Source organism: Telopea speciosissima, chromosome 3, assembly GCF_018873765.1.
Source record: "Telopea speciosissima isolate NSW1024214 ecotype Mountain lineage chromosome 3, Tspe_v1, whole genome shotgun sequence".
Taxonomy (NCBI): Eukaryota; Viridiplantae; Streptophyta; class Magnoliopsida; order Proteales; family Proteaceae; genus Telopea; species Telopea speciosissima.
Window position 1 is genome coordinate 3,660,648 of NC_057918.1, and position 22,209 is coordinate 3,682,856.

General features: G+C 40.1%; 2 protein-coding genes across 3 annotated transcripts; both read right to left on the reverse strand.

Moving 5' to 3' along the window:
• Positions 1-9,122: 9,122 nt before the first annotated feature.
• Positions 9,123-13,281, reverse strand: LOC122656803 (triacylglycerol lipase 2-like). 2 transcript variants are annotated; one of them, XM_043851455.1, is made up of 9 exons: positions 13,167-13,281; positions 12,931-13,059; positions 11,436-11,576; positions 11,205-11,315; positions 10,938-11,081; positions 9,962-10,002; positions 9,768-9,847; positions 9,553-9,648; positions 9,123-9,446 (listed from the first exon to the last, which is right to left on the reverse strand). In XM_043851455.1, exons 1-9 carry the CDS (start codon positions 13,269-13,271, stop codon positions 9,127-9,129), a joined length of 1,167 nt encoding a protein of 388 aa, XP_043707390.1. In that variant the 5' UTR covers positions 13,272-13,281; the 3' UTR covers positions 9,123-9,126. The 2 variants fall into 2 exon arrangements, with proteins under 2 accessions (XP_043707390.1, XP_043707391.1); XM_043851456.1 differs by having other exon boundaries at positions 9,553-9,645; positions 9,765-9,847.
• A 3,450-nt stretch (positions 13,282-16,731) lies between these two features.
• On the reverse strand, positions 16,732-20,755 carry LOC122656804 (uncharacterized protein At3g27210-like). The gene is made up of 4 exons (XM_043851457.1): positions 20,419-20,755; positions 18,249-18,326; positions 17,174-17,634; positions 16,732-17,138 (listed from the first exon to the last, which is right to left on the reverse strand). The coding sequence occupies exons 1-4, from the start codon at positions 20,645-20,647 to the stop codon at positions 16,998-17,000; spliced, it is 909 nt and encodes a 302-aa protein (XP_043707392.1). The 5' UTR covers positions 20,648-20,755; the 3' UTR covers positions 16,732-16,997.
• Positions 20,756-22,209: the final 1,454 nt, after the last annotated feature.

Sequence of the window (22,209 nt, forward strand, 5' to 3'; positions counted from 1 at the left end):
GCGGTGGCCCACATTGCCTCCTCTACCATCCAATAAGAAGAAGAAGAAGAAGAAGAATAGAGTTATTGAGATTGAGACTTTCTCATCCGAGACGGGAGTATGGGAGTTAACTACTGTGGCTGTCACTATTGACGAGTATAACCACTTAATTCTTACAGTTAAACCTCCTCTTGAAGAATCACAAAACCAGTGTGACAACAGCAATCACTCACTGGATATCCAGTTGTTGTGATGATCGTAGCGGTACCTGCATGGGTGGTGACATCATGGTGTATCATAATAATATAATAGGAATGATTAAAGGTCCTCCCTCCCACCACTTCCCCGGCGAGGCCATCTTCGTCGAACTCTTAGGGGAGTCTAGTGACGGCCTACTCCAAATGGCAGGGTTGGACCTTCATTATCGTCTGATGGTGCCGCCTATCATTAAGGTATGGGTTTTCCATTCTAAGAGTTACGAATGGTCGTTGATACATAGTAACATGCTCCTCCATCTTCCACCACCACTTTCAATGCCATATTTAGTTCCTCCTCTAAAATTCAGAGATCCTTCTTTCACTCTAATGGCCTTCCATCCTCATACTTGTGGCCTACAACCATACTTGCTCCCATTTTGGCCCATCTCTCCTCTCTCACTACCACTACTACTACAAAGATATATGTAGACCACCCGTCTAGTCCCCCGATCAATGATCTTCTCACGTATTTTTATCCTCTCAATTACACTGTCCATACTTGACGTCAAGTACATCTAATAGAGGATAAAGATCCTCTTCCCACCCCCTTTTTCTACTTGGCTGAATTATTGAAGGAATTCTTTGTTTGTTTGTTTTTATTATTATATGTGAAGGGATTGAATGTTGTTAACATGAAATTTGAGAGCTTCCTTTATAGTAAGATTCATCATACAATTAACTTACCAATGATTTTGAGTGCCGTACCCAAAACTTGATCCATGTTTTGGATTTTTAAGTGTGGTGTACTGGACAGTGCACCGTATTTGAGAGAATGAAGATTTCAATTAATTGTATCCCAATTGCAAAAAGTTTCACCTATCACTACACAAGATAGGAGAATTTACTTCTACTTTAAAAAATAAAATAAAATGGTGAACATCTTAAATACTCTCCTAGGCGTAGACATTGAATTTTGTTTCAAGCGACCAGATCTTCTCCTAGTGAACAATTTCAGTTTTTTCATTCGCACTTCTTCTATTGGCCCCAACGACAACACAAGAAGAGTGAGTTATGTAGCTTTACATATGTGATTTACTTATGAACAGGCTTTTAACAAACATAACCGGGCACGGAATCGTTCAGAGTTGATTCCAATCCAAATCGATCTGAATCGGTTCGATCCAGTCTGATCATCAACTGTTTTTAATCTATTTTGTAGTAAAAATAGAATCGAACAATTAAATTACAAAGAAAATGATTAGGAACAAATCCTATTCAGACAATAACGATTAGTCTTACCATATGAGTCTTCATAAGATCCGGGTGATATATTCTGTAGCAGTGATATATTCTGTAGCATTATCTTAGGAGCTAATTAGGGTGATTTATTCTCTCATATCTTCTTTCATATCCGTTACTTAATCATAGGAGTTATTTTGGGATTTGTTCCCTGTAATCTTTGTATAAATTTATACTCTTACCTCAATGAAATACACACAAATTCAAATTCAAATTCTGCTGTCCATACTCTTATCATGGTATCAGCCTAAACGTTTCTGGGATCCCTCATTCTCACGATGGATAATGGGAATACTAATCCCACTGCTGCTGAAGAAGCCACTCCAATTGCAACTTCAACAGCCATACCCACTTATTCACCTTACTTCTTGCATTCTTCTGATCAACCAGGTACAGCACTCGTTACACCAGTACTTGATGGTGATAACTTTTCGACATGGCATCGCGCCATGGTCATGGCGCTTGAGGCGAAAAACAAGCTTCAATTTCTTGATGGTTCTTTGCCCAAGCCAGCTCCAACATCTGCTGACCTTCCACATTGGATTCGCTGCAACAGCATGGTAAGGTCATGGATCGTACATTCCATTGTCCCCACCTTTGCTCATAGCATACTCTGGATCAACTTTGCCCGTGATGCCTGGCTCGATTTACACGATCGATTCTCTCAGAAGAATGCTCCTCGGATTTTCGAAATTCGTAGATCCATCTCCACATTAAGCCAAGGTCTTGACTCCATTTCAGCCTTTTACACCAAACTGAAGAGTCTTCGAGATGAGCTATCCTCATACCGAGCCATGCCATCCTGCTCATGTGGAACTGCTGCCACACTTCAAGGATACCTTGAATCTGATTCCTTAATGGATTTTCTTCAGGGATTAAATGATTCATACTCTAATGTTCGCAGCCAGATCCTATTAATGGATCCACTGCCTACGATTGCAAAGGCTTACTCTTTCTTATTGCAAGAAGAGCGACAACGCTCCATCCATTCTCTTCCTACTTCACATGTTGAACATGTTGCTATGGCAGCCGGTCACAAAGGAGCAAACCCGCGTGCATCCAAGCCTGCTTACCACTGTGACTTCTGTGGCAAAGATGGCCACTCAGAGGCACGCTGTTTCAAAAAACACGGGTTCCCCGACAACCGCAATAGAACCAACACCAAAAGCACATCTAATTCCCGCAGCCCTGCTGCCCATCGTGCAACAACAATGCCGTCTTCTTCTATTGCCGCTGCTACCACTGCTGCTCCAACTTTATCTGCCGATCAGATACACCAACTCTTGGCATTACTTCCTGTGGGTAACCCTCATCCCCTCGCAAATCTTGCAGGTACATTTTGTCTAGCAACTTCAATCGGTTCTTCCCCTTGGATAATCGATTCAGGGGCAACCGATCACATCTCTTCTGATTTATCAATTTTTTCAAATATTGCAAATCCTACCCATGTGTTACCTATTACATTGCCAAATGGTGCTCAAACACCCGTTCTCCATATAGGCACTATTACTTTGTCATCTTCCTTAGCCCTTGAGAATGTCCTCTATGTTCCCACTTTTCATTTTAATTTGCTTTCCGTTCCCCGGCTAACCTCTACTACCTCTTGCGAAGTTCATTTTACTAATAATTCCTGTGTTTTTCAGGACCCACTCTCGAAGAGGATTTTTGCGACGGGTAAACGTCATGGCAATCTCTACTACCTGGACATCCCACAGAGGTCGGTTGCCGCTGCCAATAAAATATCTCCTGACTTATGGCATTGCCGCTTAGGTCATCCGGGTTCTTCCATTTTATCTCCTTTAAAACATTTGGATCCTGCTATCTCATTTAATAAGGATTGTCCTTGTATTGTTTGCCCACTTGCAAAACAAAATCGTCTTCCATTTCCTACTAGTTCAATTTCTACTACCAATTATTTTGATATGATACATCTAGATGTTTGGGGACCATATCGTACCCAATCCTTATCTGGTGCAAGGTATTTTTTAACAATTGTGGACGATTTTTCTAGAAGCACTTGGCTTTATCTCATGCAAACAAAGGCTGAAGTACCAACACTGGTTCAATCTTTCTTTGCCATGATACAAAGGCAATTTGACACCAAAATAAAAATCATCCGTTCTGATCATGGTACAGAATTTCTAAATCATCCAACATCTCAGTTTTTTCAATCAAGTGGGGTTATACATCAATTAAGTTGCGTTTCCACCCCTCAACAAAATGGAGTGGTGGAACGCAAACACCGTCATCTTCTCAACGTAGCCCGAGCGTTACGTTTTCATGCCCACTTGCCATTAGAATTTTGGGGGGACTGTGTTCTTACTGCCACATATCTTATCAACCGCTTACCCACTTCTGTATTGCAAGGGAAAACACCACATGAATTGTTATTTGGCAAGAAACCATCCTTCTCCCACCTAAGAGTTTTTGGCTGCCTTTGCTTTGTTCGCAACATTACTCCACAGCATAAGTTCGACAAAAGGGCATCACCAGGAATTTTTCTTGGCTACCCATTTGGCCAAAAGGGGTACCGGATTTATGATTTAGCCACAAAAAAAATCATGGTGTCACGAGATGTCATATTTCATGAGCATATATTTCCATTCCAAACATTCTCAGACACAACCTCACCCCTTGTGCGTCCACTAATGCATACCGACTCTGATGAGGATGATTTGGAAATTTTACTACCACAACCCACTATTAACCCACCCCCCACAACGTTTGAATCACCATCACCACCTACCACAATTGAAACTGATCCTCCATCACATCCCACTATATTTGAATCCCCACCACCACCAAGCACTATTGAAATTGCACCTACACCACCGCCACTTGCTTTACAAGATCAAAATTCAGAAACACGCCTTGTTCCTCATGTCCCTTCACCCCGTCCAACGCGCAATAGGGTGCAACCACGGTATTTGAGAGATTACCAATGTTCGTTTACCACCTCGCAATTACCATCTTCGACAACGGTCCAAGGTAACCCCAATACTCTGACTAAATTTTTACAATATAGTAATTTCTCATCTAGCCATGTTGCTTTCCTTTCATCTTTAGCTAGTACAAGTGAACCTGCAACCTTTGCTGAGGCAATGAAATACCCCGAATGGAGGGATGCAATGCAAGCAGAAATTACAGCATTATCTGAGAACAATACCTGGTCTCTTGTTCCTTTACCACAAGGAAAAAAACCAATTGGGTCGAAATGGGTGTTCAAGATAAAACGACGTTCTGATGGTTCAATAGAACGTTACAAGGCACGATTAGTGGCCAAGGGCTACAATCAGGTGGAAGGGATCGATTACCATGACACCTTCGCACCAGTCGCGAAACTTGTAACAGTTCGCACACTTATAGCACTTGCATCTGTCAAAGGCTGGTTACTACATCAAATGGACGTTCACAATGCGTTCTTACATGGAGACCTTGATGAAGATGTCTACATGACACCACCTCCTGGATATCGTCGAAAGGGGGAGAACATGGTTTGCAAACTTCAAAAATCTTTATATGGCTTAAAACAGGCATCTCGTCAGTGGTTCTCCAAATTTTCAACTGCTCTGCTCAAATTCGGCTTCAGTCAATCCCAGGCAGATCATTCCTTGTTTACCTTTCGACACCAAGATGAATGCATTTATATTGTGCTCTATGTGGATGATATAATCATCACTGGCACTGATGCCACATTGATCGCCACTATCAAAGATTTTTTATTGCAAAATTTTCATATAAAAGATCTTGGCCCCTTGAAATTTTTCTTGGGCATCGAGGTGGCGCGTTCTCCTAAGGGGATTTATCTATCTCAGCGGAAATATACCTTGGATATCCTCAAGGACTGTGGGCTCACAGGTACTAGGCCAGCAGACACACCAATGGAGCAACACTTGCATCTCACAGCTTCCAAAGGAGAATTATTACCGGATCCTTCCATTTATCGTCGACTTGACGGTCACTCGCCCTGATATTGCCCATACGGTAAATATTCTCAGTCAATTTATGTACCAACCCCGTCAACCTCATTTGGATGCTGCACATCGATTACTCAGATTTTTAAAGGCTACACCGGGGCAAGGCATATTTCTATCTTCTACATCATCACTCCAACTGCGTGGTTACTGTGATTCGGATTGGGCAACTTGTCCAACAACCAGAAGGTCAATGACTGGGTATTGCTTACTTCTTGGAACCAGCCCCATTTCTTGGAAGACAAAGAAACAAACCACAGTCTCTCGTTCATCTGCAGAAGCGGAATACAGGGCCATGGCCGTTGCAACATGTGAAATCTCTTGGTTATCATATCTGTTGAAGGATCTGGGAATTACTCCAACATCACCAACACCATTATTTTGCGATAATCAGGCGGCCATCCATATCGCATCAAATCCTGTTTTTCATGAACGCACGAAACATATTGAAATAGACTGCCATGTGGTTCGTGAAAAACTTCAACAAGGCATTATTCGCCCGACAAAAATTGCAAGTTCAGATCAACTGGCCAATCTCTTCACCAAGTCCCTTGGTCGGGAACAATTTCAAAATCTAAGTTCCAAGTTGGGCATTTGTAACTTGCATGCTCCAACTTGAGGGGGAGTCTTACCATATGAGTCTTCATAAGATCCGGGTGATATATTCTGTAGCATTATCTTAGGAGCTAATTAGGGTGATTTATTCTCTCATATCTTCTTTCATATCCGTTACTTAATCATAGGAGTTATTTTGGGATTTGTTCCCTGTAATCTTTGTATAAATTTATACTCTTACCTCAATGAAATACACACAAATTCAAATTCAAATTCTGCTGTCCATACTCTTATCAATTAGGAACAATGGAAATTGGGATTGGTGTCAGTTGATTCCGATCCAAATCGGCTGATTTACTTATCCGATATTCCTGATTCTTAAAAACACAAGTTACAAAGACTCCTACCTTTTAAAAGGACTTGAAGTCCAAAGGGAACAAACTCAGGTGGGGAAAGGGTTGGGTTTTCGTCTCATCGCTTTCTCTGGGATAAAAAGATGAAAGAAAAGAAGGAATATATATAGATTAGCAATTCCAGTTTCTAGTGAGTCAATTCCGGTCCAGTTCAGATCGATCAGTGGCGTCCGAAGAAGGAGATGAGGGCATTGTAAACCATCTCCTTGGCATTGACACCCATAATGAAATCTGCGTGTGCATAATCATTGATGAACAGAGTAGTGAGGTCTTCTACTTGGTGGAACTTAAGCTTCTCCAACAACATTTCTACGTCTTTAACGTCTGAAAGGGCGTCCCTTCCTCCATAGATGAGGAACAACGGAAGATTTCCAGGAATGTTTGTTAGGTTATAGATGGGTGGCATCCCTTGCCCGTAATGCTCCGCGTTCATCACCTGGATCCCGTAATTGAACTTTGACAGGATCCCATTTCGCACCACCGCAAATTTTTATTTACTTAATCTCATCACAACAATTAGTATTAATAAAAAAGGCGTACCCAATGCACGAGGCTCCCGGCACTGCTGGGTTTGAGGAATATCATAATATACGTAGTCTTGCCCTTACGTTGCCAAAGAGGTTGTTTTCAGACAACAATTAGTGCTAATAACCCTTTTTAATTGTAATGGGACTTACTTTGAGCGAGATGAACCATGTTCTTGGTTGAGGTCGGCTGAGGCTCATTCTTCAAGAAGAGATCAACAGTGGAGGCATTGAGACAGCAATTTGGGCCTTGCATTATCAACAATTAATGGACTTTCAGATCATGAAATATTGGGAAACATTATTGGAAATAGATTATGTGAAAGCTAGCCCAATTAAGTATGGTAGCTAGGTAATTAACCTGTGATTGCGGTCATTAAATCATAGCAATCGATCCCAGGATTCATGCAGAGTGATTGGAGAAACTGGGTAACTGGTACCCTGTAATTCTCAGTTACCAAATGGAACTGATGATCAGTAAAGTCAAGTTCCAAAGCTTCGATCCCTCTAACTTGTTTTCAGTAAAAGAGGACTGATATTGTAATCTTACCCTTTGGGGTTGAACTCTTCTGCACCCACCAGCGAGATAAGCTGCTAAAGCGGAAAGACATTAATAACCTTACATCAGGAACTAGTTACGGACAAATAGTGATAGTAATACTAATTTCAGAATTTTTTTTTGCTTTTTTTTTTCTCCAGCCCAAAGTAACAGACACAGCCTTAGTTATATATATATTCATCAATAATTTGTAGGATCCAGCTGCCCAGCCAAAATAGGGAGGGTTTGGTCATTTCACAAGGGGACCCACTTATGAAATGATCTAAACACCCCTATTTTGGCTGGGCTAGATCTGAAGGAGAGCCAAATTCGTGGAAGACAGTTATTATGAAAATACAAAAAAAAAACTTTGGACTCGTGAATCATGGACGAGGTTGTGTCCGATCCTTTTACGCTAACGATACTCGATCAGTTGTTGTGCAAAGCCATGGACGCTGTGATTCGAAGGCGTTTCCCATGTTGTAATCAGTCGCCTCGTTAAGCTTGAACTCTTCATTTTTTTTTTTTTTTTTTCTTCAAATAAAAGCCAATTTGTCTTGTACTCGAGATGTATGTTAATTACCTACTAACAGTACAAATCTGAAATTAAGTACCACATATTTGTCTTGGAGAGGATCTGGATCCTTCCCCCCCCCCAAAAACTCGGCTCCGGTTCACCTTTGTAGAAAATGAATACATATTTGTGAATTCTTCTATGTAAATCGAGTTAAGAATGTCCATTCTCCGTGGTGGGTTAGCAAAGTGGATATTCCCTAACCTGTCTGTCTTGCGATTTGGGGAAGAAGGAGAGGGAATATTCCCACTCCGATTTCTTATTCCTATAAAATATATAAAAAAATAGGTTTTTTGTATGACCAATTTTTTGAGGTCAAATTAGTCATTCTATCCTATCAAGGGCAGAATGGTCCAATAATATTCAAAAAATGGAAAGCGTTATATAATTTGGAAAGCAGAGGTGCAGTTGGCATTAGTGAAGGTTCAGGGGGGCATTCATAAGTTTGGGCATTTTCAGGTGGGCATTTGAAGAAACCCGTCTCAAATTGACACCTATAGTCAGTACATTCACGAGACATTCATGAGACATTCACCAAGAACAAAAAAATTTCAAATAAGGACAAAGTTTCCCTCCACCCATTTATAGAGAACGATTCAGCCACCATCTTAGGGTTTTAGTATGTTTCAATATACTCTCCCTATACCCTTTCCCGTGCCCCGCCCCATTGGGTGGAGGGAAACTCGGTCTAATAAATAAAAGGGAAGCAGTCTTTTGTACGGGAGTGTGGCCTATGCCAGCACTCCTATATGTCTATCTCTCTCCTCCTTAAAATATGGGGGTAGAAGTGTATTTTCACATGGGGAGAAGAGAGATAGACTCATGGGAGTACTGGCATAGGCCACACTCCTGTGCAGAGATCTTTTTTCCTAAATAAAATATGATCTTTTTGTTTGTACTCAAGGATATTATTTTCCTTTCACTTGTAATCTAACGAAAATGAAAAAATGGTTATTGTTCTAGAACTAGCTAGCTAGCTACCTGTGGTTAACTTGTACTTAAGAAACTGAATGTAACCAGGACAATTCAGGAGAGTTCTCTGAAGGTAATATATTATGAAGAGGATGGATCGATCAGTGGCGTCCGAAGAAGGAGATGAGGGCATTGTAGATCATCTCCTTGGCATTGACACCCATGATGAAATCTGCGTGTGCATAATCATTGATGAACAGAGTGGTGAGATCTTCGCCTTGGTGGAACTTAAGCTTGTCCAGCAACATTTCTACGTCTTTAACGTCTGAAAGGGCGTCCCTTCCTCCATAGCTGAGGAACAATGGAAGAGTTTTGGGAATATTTGCGAGGTTATAGATGGGTGGCTTCCCTTGCCCGTAATGTTCCACGTTCATCACCTGGATCCCGTAATTGAACTTTGACAGGATCCCATCTCGCACCGCTGCAAAAAATTTTTATTTACTAATTAATCTCATCATCATCACAATAATAATTAGTACTAATTAATTACTAATTATTGTTTAATGTAGAGGGAGGGATTTAATTACTTTGAGCGAGATGAACCATGTTCTTGGTTGAGGTCGACTGAGGCTCATTCTTCAAGAAGAGATCAACAGTGGAGGCATTGAGACAGCAATTTTCGCCTTGCATTATGAACAATTAATTAATGGACTTTCAGATCATGAAATGGCCAGTAAACATTGAAATGGAAATAGATTATGAGAAAGATAGCCCAATTAAGTATGGTAGCTAGGTAATTTACCTGTGATTGAGGTCATTAGATCATAGCAATCGATCCCAGGATTCTTGCAGAGTGAATGGAGAAACTGGGTAACTGCTTCCCTGTAATTCTCAGTTACCAAATGGAACTGATGATCAGTAAAGTCAAGTTCCAAAGCTTCGATCTCTCTAACTTGTTTTCAGTAAAAGAGGAGAGATAAGATATTGTAATCTTACCCTTTGGGGTTGAACTCTGCCACACCCATCAGCGTTGTAAACTGCTAAAGCGGAAAGACATTAACAACCTTACATCAGCAACTAGTTACGAGGCAGGCAAGCTAGAAAGTAGAGAAGTAGAGGGTAAATCCAGGTAAACCAGGTCGGTATCGCACTGGTTAAGGCCATAACCCAAGTATATATTATACGAATTCAGATCTTCTACGGCGCAAGTTGCCCGTCCTGCTGTGCTGCACAGACACAAGGCGGCATGCATATCAAGACCCATGTGAGGGTAAGGCGGTCATTACACACCACCTTGTGTTTGCGCAACACAGACAAATCAGGGCAGCGCGCCATGGAAGATCTGTGTCGATATTATACCCCACTGGTTATACTATCTCGGGCTAGTCCAAGCTTAGAGTTCGTTCTAAGGCCCAAAGTGAAATCTTGGCTGGGTTCAGCCATTAATCCATGGTCAAGGTCCTGTCCATCACACTTCATTTTGGCCTGATTTTGGTTGGGTTAAATCGGTCTTTGGTCTCAACTTGGTCAAACCAAAGCCTGTTCAATAAGATAGGATCGGTTTGGATCTGGTTTGGTTTTGGGTTTGTATCATGCTGGGCTAATGGGCTTTTATTGGTTTGTTGTTGGGCCATTGAGGGTGGTCGTTTCAGTTTCGATTTAGGTTCTAAAAGCCCAGACCGAACCCGGCCTGATAAGGATTCGATTAGGTCCAGGATGAACCCATCGATTTCAATCATTCCAACTGGTTCGGGCGGTCGGGCGACGCTTGTTTAGGTATGGACAAGGATTTTAGGGGGTCCATTTGGTCTCTGCAATCTTGATCCAGATTAGTATCCACTGGAATCTATCTAAAAAACACTATAATTGATCCTCAGATCTGAAAACCCAACGATCTAGTCCCCAAAACCTTAGAATTAATTGTTCTATCGTTTCCAATCCGATTCCTGTTTTTGAACAGTGGGTAGATTACCTCTCCGGCGAAGGCTTTGGCCGCAAGTATGCCGATACCGGTGGTCATATGGCTCAAGTAGGCAATAGGGCTAAGCAAAGCTGCAGATCTCAACTTATCCACCAACTTCCCTTCCGAGAACGATGCCAAAGCGATCAAAGTCCCCTGCATTAATCAACAAATCATCCATATATGTCTTAATTATCTATTTAAGTGACTGATTAGAAATCAAATTAAAGAATAATAAGGAGGATTATATTATATTATATTAATTATGAAGATGACAACCAAGGAATGGCCCACGTAATGGAGCTTCTGCCCTGTTTGATGGTACACGAAGTTGAACGTAGCAGGGAGATCATAGTCAACAAGCTCGTCCCAAGACCAATTCCAATATTCCTGCGTGTGATAGTATTAATTAAGCTTTGATTAATACTACTAATTAAGTCTTTATCTTGAACTAAGACTTCAGTAATAAATAAGATTAAAGTGATAATGAAAACGATAAATATTAATTACACGTTGGGATGCATCAAGATTAGCGTGTTGACGGCTAAATCTAGTCCCTCTGGTGTGGGCAATCCATACGTCAAACCCACTATCTGCCAAGATGAACGGCAGGGATTGTTGTGGAGAATTCAGGAGCCATGACATCCCATCCTATATAAATAAAACAAAACAAAACAAACACCTCATCATCACCAGTACTCACCAGTTATAGTCACATAAATAAGTGACCTAGTTAAGGTTCGGAAAGTAGTCAAAAAATGTGAGCGAAGCCAAGAGATATAGAGAGAGAGAGAGTCGATCATGGGATGGGTGAAGAAAGATAGGATCCAGATCTTCTACGGTGTACTGCCGGTACTGGCCTGTGCAGCATAGACTGGGCCACACGTGTAATGATCACTTTACCCCTGTTAGGGCAAGACATCGGGGCAGAGGTAAGGTGGTCATTGCATACGCAGCTTAGTCTGCACCGCTGAGACCGGTACAGGCAGCACGCCATAGAGGATGTGAGGCCCATGGATGTGTCCAAGATGAGCTAATTGCAACTGGCAAATGGGTCTGTTCTACTGCAAGCCTGCAACTCATGGAGAAACCTCCAAACTTTAATCAAACATTTATATGGATTTATTCGATAATACATACATCAATTCTGTTCCCAAGAAGAAGAAAAACAAAATTGTGGTTCATGGGCTCCAAAGAAAATGAAGCATAGCCCAAGACCAAAACCAGGGCCACGACAAGTTAGCCTCTCATAGAAATTGAAACAAATCCCAATCCGATTTGAAACTTGGAGTTCCTGCATCGATCATCACTTTTTATTTAGCTGCAGCCTGCAGGGCCCTAAGATATCTACTTAACTTATTTGTATTGTATTACTACTGCGGCTTTATCGCTTTGGAACTCAAAAACATAAACATCTACTTGTTGGGATTTCACCCAAAAGGCGGAAAAAATAATCTCATATAAATGAGAATATGGGGTTATAAGCACTTTGGCATGCTATCCTTGATGACGAGCTTTTGAGAACGAGTTCTACCCAAGTCTCTAATACTTGCCCAGACTGCACAGCCTACACATGCAGCACCTGACAGAGTGAGGCATAAAAAGATCACCTGACCCCTGCCCGAGCATCTTGCCTAAGCAGGGGTGAGGCAATCTTTTCACACCTCACTCTGTCTATCGCTGCACATGCAGACCGGGCAAAGTGCTGAACAGGATCTTTTTGGCAACTTCTTGTTTCATATTTGTAACACCCTCCACCCTCCACCCTCCACCCTCCACCCTCCACTTAATAGTCAAGATTTTATATTGAAATCTAACATATTCGTTACAACATAGTATAGTATATTAAATGTAAAGTGAAAAAAAGCTGATTAAGTGTAAAGTAGAAAGTAGAGACTGCAAAAGTAGATTAATAACTGTAAAGTAGAAAATAGAGACTAGGAATTCTCCATGCTGTGTCTGTCTGCCTGGTTGGAAAGGAAGAGGAATTTATGATAAAACGTACCACAAGTACACCGTGTTGCAGCAAGACTGGTTGTTTATTGACTTTTACATCATCATCACCTGATGATGAACTACTTTCCCCTGAAGGGATTCTCTGCATGTTAAGCACATACCCATCTTCGGTTTTCACCTGAACACAACGGAACAGAACAACAACTCATAATCATCAACAAAGAATTTGACATTTCACTATTGAGATGAAGTAGCAGAATAAGAAGAAGAAGCTGTTTCTCTTACATAGAACTCCTGGCATTGGTAACCATGTACGATCACGGAAGACTCGCATAGCCCCACAAGAGCCTCGTTAAGCTTAACCGCAAAGACAAATATGAAGATGGTCATCAGTACAGACCATCTGAAGAACCCTGCTTGTAGATCTTGGAGATCCATTATTTTGATTGAGTTCTTATGAAGACGTACTCCTCCTATATATATATACCCTTTAAAAGGACTTGAAGTTGAAGTCGAAGTGAAGCTAGCTAGCTCTCGAAAACTCTTCGTCAGGTGGGGAAGGGTATGGGTTCTCGCTCTTATCTTTCTCCACTAAAAAACAGAGAGAAAGAAGGAATTTAGATTTGCAGTTCAATAAAGTGAGTGGGAACTCATGAGAACTTTCAAGTAAATTCGGGCGGGCGGATCTCTCCTTGGTACTTAGCAAGTCAGCAAGGGACCCATATAGCTTATCCTTTCGAGTCCTCCCTCCCTTTTTTCCACTAGCTAGTAGTACTGAATGGTGAAGCAGTGAAGCAAAAGTGAGAAAATCAATCCAAATTCCTTGTAGTGTAGATCAGTATTTTTGCGAGTTTGGCTTTTTTGGAGTTCAGGAGTTTTGGCGTTTTGGGGCGTTGGATTGGATGGATTGGGAAGGGATGGGCGGGCGGACATCGCGACATAATACGTTTCGTACTCAGCCGGGACCTACCGGAACAGACATAATATGTCTACTCAGCTGCACCCACCGTAGCAGCAACCAACCTCTACAGTCTACTACACCAGGGTTTTAGTAGTCCGTATAGGTTTCGGTATTGGTATCAGTCTCCAATCCGATATCGATCTCGATCAGTCCGTGATTCCATATCAGTCTGGGTCAATCAGGTTTACCTTTGTTTTCTAATCCATCGATATGGGATCAAACAAGAATCAATACCAGTCTCCAATCCAAGTAGTCCGTATCGGTATCAGTATTGGTATCAGTCTCTGATCCAATACTGATCTGGATCAGTCCATATCAGTTTGGGTCGATCAGGTTTATCTCTGTTTTCTTCAAAAAAAAGTTAGATTTTTTTTAACCCTTTTACCTGTTTCTATACCAATCCATCGATACAGGGTCGGTCAGAAATTGGTATCAGTCTCTGATCTGGATCAGTCTGGATTCTGGATTGATCAAGTTCATGTCTGTTTTCTTAAGAAAATAAATTACATTTTTACCCTTATTGGTACCGATCCATCAGTACATGATTGGCTAGGAATCGATATCGATCGATACAAATTGGCCAATCCAATACCGATTCTTGAATCCATGGTCTACACTGGTCTACTAGTTCACATTAAACCTTCTCGGAGCTTCTTGATACTCAAAGGACTTGAGCTCTACAATGCCTCGCTAGCAAAATTGGATAACTTAGAGATCAATGGGAAAAAATCTGGAGACTGTTTTAATTGTATGTTTTTTCTTTGGTAAAAACAAACTTTATAGCAAATTAGGCCAAAGGAGCTCAAGGCATTTTGATTACAAATATTGCAAAGCCAAGGAGTGGAAATGAGTCAAACTCTCTTATTTGTCATTAATAGGGTCTTCCAGGTAGAGAATAAGCGACACTATTCATACCTCGTATGAACAACTTGTGAACTTTGATGCTAGATACCAAATATCGTCTACAGTTCCGACCATAATAAGCGGGGGTAGCTTATCAGAATTGGAGAGAAGGGCCATCAACTCTGCATTGTCCAACTCAATAAGGATATGGGAGTAATTTGCTTCGATAGCTGAGCATAGTCCCATGAGCATACATTTATTTGTTTAAGCCCTTGGTATCTTCATGTACTTGAGGAACTCTCTCGACCTAATGCCGTTAAATTTTGGATTGGAACTTTCAATATACTATCAAAGCCCAAATCCTTTTCTTATGCTCCTTCACCTATTAGGTATACCAAAACTACACATGGGACCCAAACCTATATGTGAGGGGAAGTTTTGAGATATTGAGAGTTATATATAGAGGTATAGTCTTACATCGATCAGTTATCACCGGGACCTTGGATGAATCTTAATATATGTTTGGGTCATCTCCATATACTGCTTTAAAGTTTTGGGGTTGGACCCCTAAGTGGGCCTTAAAGTTGCAAGATATTCCTGTGAGATTTAGTTTGTCTTGTCATTTTTTTTGGCTTAATCAGAGATAAAGCAAGTTCACAAACACTCGTACCACATAGAATAATACAAAAGTACTGATCTGAGAAATTCAAGTCTAGTGCAGAAAGAAAGAAGGCAGGAACTAGTTGGGTTGCATCAAGAGTTATACATGTCCAACCCTTGCTAAATAAAGTGTTTCTTGTATTAAGAGATTCATAAATCCAACCCACCACAACCATTCGGATTCTTCGTGAGAGCCCATCCCCATTCACCCATGACATCCATGGTTCTAAGTATCGGTATCGTATCGTCTGTATCGGGCGATACGTACCGATTTTGCTAATTGCCGATACTATATCGGTAGCACGGTACGGACAAGGGGTAAAATGGTCAGAAAACTTATTTTTTTAAGGAAATTCAAGGGTATTTTTGTCCGATACAGCCGATCCAGGCCGATACCATATCAGTATCATATCGGTTTTACAGATCGCCGATACCCATTCTAATACCGTGTACTAAAACCATGATGACATCCCTTCCTGTCTGCAAAATTAAATGACACATTCATCATTAAGAGAATGTCTTTTTTTTTTCTTCTTTTTTTTTTTTCCTTTTTTTTTGGGTGGGGGGTGGAGTATTAATATTAATGGTTTCCTCGAGGGTGGACTGAAGATCTCAATGACTCTCTTTATTTGTTCTTCTTTAAGAAGGGAAGAGGACAAAGGGAGGGGAGGCACAGAGTTTTTTTTGCTTTAATGGGTGGCCAATATCTGCGCTAAGGAGAGGAAATGAATTAAATTTTTTTTGTTTACACTACCTCCCAGTGTCTTTTCTTCTTTAATTTGTAGTTTTAGACTAGAAAGAAAGAAAAAATGCTCTGCGCGCGTGGGCTTCAAAGAGGGCTGGTGATTGGAATTTGTGAGGAGGATCCATGAATTCCTGCATTAGAATGGTATTGTGTGCAATCTCATAAGCCAACAAAGTGTATGGACATATATGGGTAGCTGATCTAATAAATCCTCATTCACAATGGAATGTTAACTAAGTTGAGGTGTTTTTTCCCCCAACAAGAGAGGGATGCCATCCGAAAGATTGCATTTGAGTTCTGAGAGAGCTTAAGATAAGCTTCCTTTGAGGCCCAAATCCAAAAGTTACCCTTTTTCAGTTAAATCTGTTTACCAGTTGGGAGAATCTCTTGTACCCCTTCATTCTCAATCAGACCAGAGGATTATTTCTATCCCCGATTCAGACCTGATATGGTCTGATCCAACGGTCTGAGGTCGATTGAGTCAATTTTATTTTTCTTTCTTCTCGAGCTTGGCACTGTTGGATGTCTCACCTGCCATGCGTTGAGCTCTCAGCCCCAAACTGCACTTTTAGGGAATTGGAATGGACTATAACCCTTTACATGTTCTACTCTAGATTCCGAATGACAGATGGTAAAGCATAGACTAATATAATTCGCATACTTACATTTCGTATATATTTGTTTGTTGTACGCGTATCTGCGTACATTACAAGAACCTCTGCAATATGTTTACAGTAGAAATACACATCAACTTGAAAAGATACAACAGCTTCAACCAAAAAGCTGTAATGACTTTTATACTGGATACTATAGCAGAGAAACCATCCCCCTCCCCTCTTCAACCTTTTTTTTTTTCTTTCTCTCAGTTAATACATGCTGTAATACTATCTGGACATCTCCCAGGTGCTCAAGAGAAATTGCCAGTAAATGCCATGCTTTTTATGCATTCCAGTGAAACTCTGCCAAAAGGAAAGAGAGAGAACTTGGGATTTGAAAATTTGGAAATCCTGGATATTAACTTTGTCCATTTACACTGATTTGGAAGTGAACACTCAGATTCAAAGAGAATCAAGTTTTTGTTAACCCTCCCTCACTGGGCCGAGGGCTCAACTTCTTCTTCTTATCACTAAGGCTACCACAAACAAAACTTGGGAGGCAGCATTGTGCTGCCCTGGAGGATTTCTCTTTATCGGGTTTAAAATCTTGATTTGGAGTTCTATGACTACTGCAAATGGAATTAAATCCATACATGTATGGAGTTCCGTTAGTAGATCTAGGACTGGGAGGGAGGTCAAGGCTGATTGGTTCAGGTTCTAGTTTTTCTTTAGATATACTTTGGTAAACTGCAAATATTTGGTTGTCAGCATCCTGATCATGCCTAAAACTCTCAAGGAAGAGCTCAGCTAGATTCTTTTTCTTGTCAGTTGGAGACGATTCAGTTCTGTTGCCAGCAGCTCCATCCATAGAAAGAGATTTATTAAGTCGAGGTGTTACTATGAAGCGGCTCGGATGGTTTGGAGTATTACCACAAGATGGGGTAAAATCTGCACAGAATAAAAGAGCTCGTATAAAACCAATTCTCAAATCCCAGCCAAAAGATTTATGAATAAGAAAAAACCACAAATTATATTCTGTTTGTGATAGATCAAAGCTGCATTGTCATAAACTTAGGCAAACCCCTACAACTATCCGAGACAAACATTTCCAGAACTAAAAGGGCGTACCCAGTGCATGAGGCTCCCACCACTGCGGGGTCTGGAGAGGGTCACAATGTATGCAGCCTAACCCCTTCTTTCACAGAGAGGCTATTTCCAAACTCCCGTGACCACTTGGTCACAATGGAGCAACCTTTACCGTCGCACCAAGGCCCACCCTCCGTTGCACCAAGGCAAACCCCTACAACTACCTGAGACAAACATTTCCAGAACTATAAATCATATTTCCATCTGTCCAAGTTTAGCTCCACATGAGACAGTTAAGCTCATTTGACTGGATACCCTTCCCAGGCAATGGTCTCAATTGATTCCAAGGGCAGAACTCATACAGTTTGAAGGTAACATAAGAAATTTTATTTTGTTGTGGGGAACCCATAAAATATAACTCCATGCAAGATAACAAAAAGAAAAAAGCACAAAAATTCAAATCGTTCCTATCTTACCACCCTTAACACTGTAGAAATCTTCACAATCTGAATCTAACCAAGCTTGGGAATCAAAAAAGGCCTCCTCTTTACTACCTGCCAAGAGAAAAGGATTTAGTTCATATGGAAGGACCACACATATTCATAAATAAGAATACGAAAGCATTAAGGCATTGACGGTATAAATCAATTCATATGTGATGCAGATTATGTGTTGCAGGTCAAGGATGAGGGAAAGGATAATAATTTAAAACTAAACGTAAAATCTGACGATATAAACATTTAACCTAGCATTGTAGAGGGATTGTTACTGGAGATCCCAGTTCTAGGAAGGAACTTCAGTTTCTTGTGGAAATAATGGACATGCGAAAATTCCATTGTAGAAAAAATTGCCATATACTGATCACTCTATATGGTGATTATCAGGAGTAATGAAGTAGGTCACACGGAGTTTCTCATGATGCAGAGGTCACAAGAACCATCAAAACATGAGTCCTAAAGTCCAGCATGCGAGTCAATTGGCCTGAGATACCAAATACAAATTACAGTTACCCTGTTCCATATTTGCAGTAGATACCCACTAGGCATTTGACTGTATTGCTACCGCTTACATGATAGGAAACCTCAATGAGATTGGTTTCTTGATGAAATTTAATGTTTTACAGAGGAAAGAATTCCAGAGACTTGGCCACAAATCAGTCTTCATTTGCCGACTAAGACTTGGCCAAGGTATTGAATCTTCCCCAGATTTGAAGAAAGCCTTGCCCCATGCAAGGTACTAAAACTCGGGTCTCGGGACCAACTCGACTCTTGGAAAAACCGAGACGAGTCGAGATCTCGCCGAGTTGGTGCATTTTTTTTTTTCCAACTTGAAGCCTGAACTTTGGGTCAACCCGAGATCTGAACTTGAGATATGTCGAGTTTTGTCCAATTAGGTAAGGTATTTAAATGGTAGGTGGGTTAAAATAATGGGTCGAAACCGAGATCTGAGATCTCGCCGAGATATTGCACTTTTCAGTTTCGGATGCCATCTCGACTCGGTATTCCAAAAAACCGAGATTTCGGACTATGGCCCATGTTTGTTAATTGAGATTATGGACTCAGCCAAGAGTCTTCAAAGACAAATAGACAGGAATGCAGCTACAATGAAGTAATCCTGAGCCTAGCCTTTTCCCAAAAAAAAAATGATGCAAAAAACCCAATACTTGTGCAACAGAAACCAAAAAATATATTTGATTGTAAAATCAGAAGATGGCCTGACCAAGCCTGACTTGTAATCAGAATCCTGAGATGAATTTTTTAATTCAATCTTCCAAAATATAGTAAAAGTAAACAAATATTATAAAAAACACTATTTAAGAATACAGTAGGAGCCCATCAAACTGTGTTGCTGCAGAAAAAGTGTTTCATCATCATATCCAGTCCATAAGAAGAAACAGTTCACAAAGTTGGCAGCTCTGGTGCAATCACCCACTATAGGTGGGTTAAGTTTGAATCCGATTGGAATTGACCATGTGTAAGAGGATAAAGGTTTGAAAATTGCTCAAAGAGTGAATTTGTCTTGAGAAAAAAAATACAGACAAATGGAAATTCAAGGGGAGGTTAACTATGGTAAGAACAACAATAGTTGCCAGTGAAATAAACAATTGAGGATGCTTTGCGACCATTAAAATTGAATTGTTCTCAGACAATAAACACAAAATTCATTTTTTAAAGAAGGTGAATTATTTTCTGCAATAATAGAATATATCCATAAGTTCTAATCCCCAATTGAACTGTAAACTATTAATGGTAAACCATACGACCTTAAGAAAATTTAATTCATCAAACTTCTTGTAACCTATCAGGGATACATACAGTCTGCACTTTCTTCAGATTGAAGAGATTTAGCCCAATACTATTAACAATACTTTGCAGTTACATTTGATCCGTAATACTAAAGAAATACTAACAAAACCAGTAAGTATGCAGGGGAACAGGAAAGAAAAATTCGATCCTTATCGAAACTTCAAAAGAAAAAAGAATTTTGAGAAACAATTATTGCAAAATCAATGGAGCTCGAAAGAGAAAAATATAAGTCCCTAAATAAGAGAAGATCAATCTGAAATCCACTAAGAACAATTCTTCATAATAATTAGAAGAAACCAAATGTTCCCATCTACTAAGATTAGGATAATCAGAATCATACCAAAGTCCTTAAAACTCTTCAAAGAGGAGCGCTGCGGCGAAGTCAGAGAGTTAAAACCCAGTTCAGCGGTGCGGTGATCGCTGTTCACGGATTTCTCCTCGGTGGGCAAAGGAATCGATATCTTATCAGCCTTAGAAGCAATCTCAAAACCGAGTTTCATGGCAGAATCTGACTTCTCCTCGATTGAAACACAAGAACCCATCTTAAAGCAGAGATACCCTTTTCTCATCGGACTTGCAGAAACTCCTTTCCGTTGCTTTCTACAGAACAACTCACACACAGTGTGAAGTTAGAGCAGAAGAAAAACAGGGGAGAGTATTCTCCTTTAGGATTTGTATTGAAATTGGGATTGAAAGCGAAGTCATAGTAGGAAGTGGGCTCCATAAAGAAATTTTTAAATATTTATACTAGGTTCGCTTTTTTTATCAGGTAATATCTAAATTTTGTCTTTATTTTTGGTTAATAAATATCTTTTCTTTGCTAAAAAAGTTGCTAATTAGGTGGCCATGACAGATGAATTTGATTTTAATCAAATGGGTAATAATTCGAAAGGAAAGTAAAATTGAAATATGGAAAATTCCACAAAATTCTCCATCTAGGTATCTACTATATATGAATGACCAAATCAACTAATTTTTTCTAATCTAAGTTTGGCAAGAATGATGACATCAAGAGGATAAGAGCAACCAGAGTGCAGTGAGTGAAATGGATTGAAACTGTTCCATTCAAAGTTGCAGTTAAAATCTAAAACCTGGAAGAATCGTGAGTGTTACATCAAACAGGAAGCTTTTCTGTTCAGAGATGAATCTCGAATAAAGGATACAGAAAGCTTTCTTGTCCAGCGATGAATCTTCGAATAAAGGATTGTCGGCACACTGAGCTTCCCTTGTCTTTCATTTCAGCAACTATAGAGGTGCAATTAAAGTGTGTCCCACAGTAGATTGTGGAGACACTGTGCCATGTGCACACAGAAACGAGTGGTTGGCTAATGGGTATGAGCCAGAATGACATATCGCTTTCTTAATACAGTTTTGTTTTATTTGAAAGAGAGAGAATGATGAGTTATTATTCATTAATCAGAGAAGCTGGACCATATCACTCTTCATTCTGAGTTTGTGAAAAGATTATGGATTTTCAATTAGGATAACTCCAAAGAACAGAGGAATTGAACTAAAGGAGTCATGAGCATCATAGTTATTGTTTGCTACTCTGTTTGGACAGAAATGATAAAATCTTACCCCCAAAAAAACCCACATTAAATCCACTTGTGATCATTCATAGAATCAAAACTGTGTATGGAGAAGTAAGGGTTTTTTGAAAAATTCATCACAAATGGGGGCAAATAGATATGAGAGCAGTTCAAAAGTTCAAACCAGATCTCCTAAAGTTGGATAGAGACCAAACAAAGATGCAAATTAAAAATCAGAAACCTGTTTTTTTGTTTGATCCATTTACAGTCCTCAAACAATAGAAATGGTGGCCATGGCTTTAAATTCATTCTCCTATAAAAATGAAGAGTTTACTGTAAATTTCTTACCTTCAGTACATGCATGGAATGGAAACTCTAATCGTCTGGCATTAATTTGTTAATTTTCTGGGTCTGGGCTTCATATAAGAAACGTTGTTGATAGGTTTTTTTTTTTTTTTTGGGGTGAAAAAACGTTTTTGATAGTGATGGTGAGAAAGAGGCACTCAAAATAGTCATAAACATATCTTTTATCTGTCTTTGAGCAGGTGGGTGTTGTGGAGTGCCATTGTCACCAATAAATTTCCATTTTCCACTCATCTTTT

Excerpts from the sequence above, each read along its gene's own strand:
- LOC122656803 (XM_043851455.1), bottom strand. The coding sequence starts at position 13,271 with ATGACCATCTTCATATTTGTCTTTGCGGTTAAGCTTAACGAGGCTCTT. Across the intron at positions 9,649-9,767 it reads TCTAATGACCTCAATCACAG|GCGAAAATTGCTGTCTCAAT; the intron begins GTAAATTACCTA and ends TCATAATGCAAG. Across the intron at positions 9,447-9,552 it reads CATGGTTCATCTCGCTCAAA|CGGTGCGAGATGGGATCCTG; the intron begins GTAATTAAATCC and ends AATTTTTTGCAG.
- LOC122656804 (XM_043851457.1), bottom strand. The coding sequence starts at position 20,647 with ATGAGAAAAGGGTATCTCTGCTTTAAGATGGGTTCTTGTGTTTCAATC. Across the intron at positions 17,635-18,248 it reads TTTCTACAGTGTTAAGGGTG|ATTTTACCCCATCTTGTGGT; the intron begins GTAAGATAGGAA and ends TATTCTGTGCAG. Across the intron at positions 17,139-17,173 it reads CTCGGCCCAGTGAGGGAGGG|TCACTTCCAAATCAGTGTAA; the intron begins TTAACAAAAACT and ends GAATCTGAGTGT.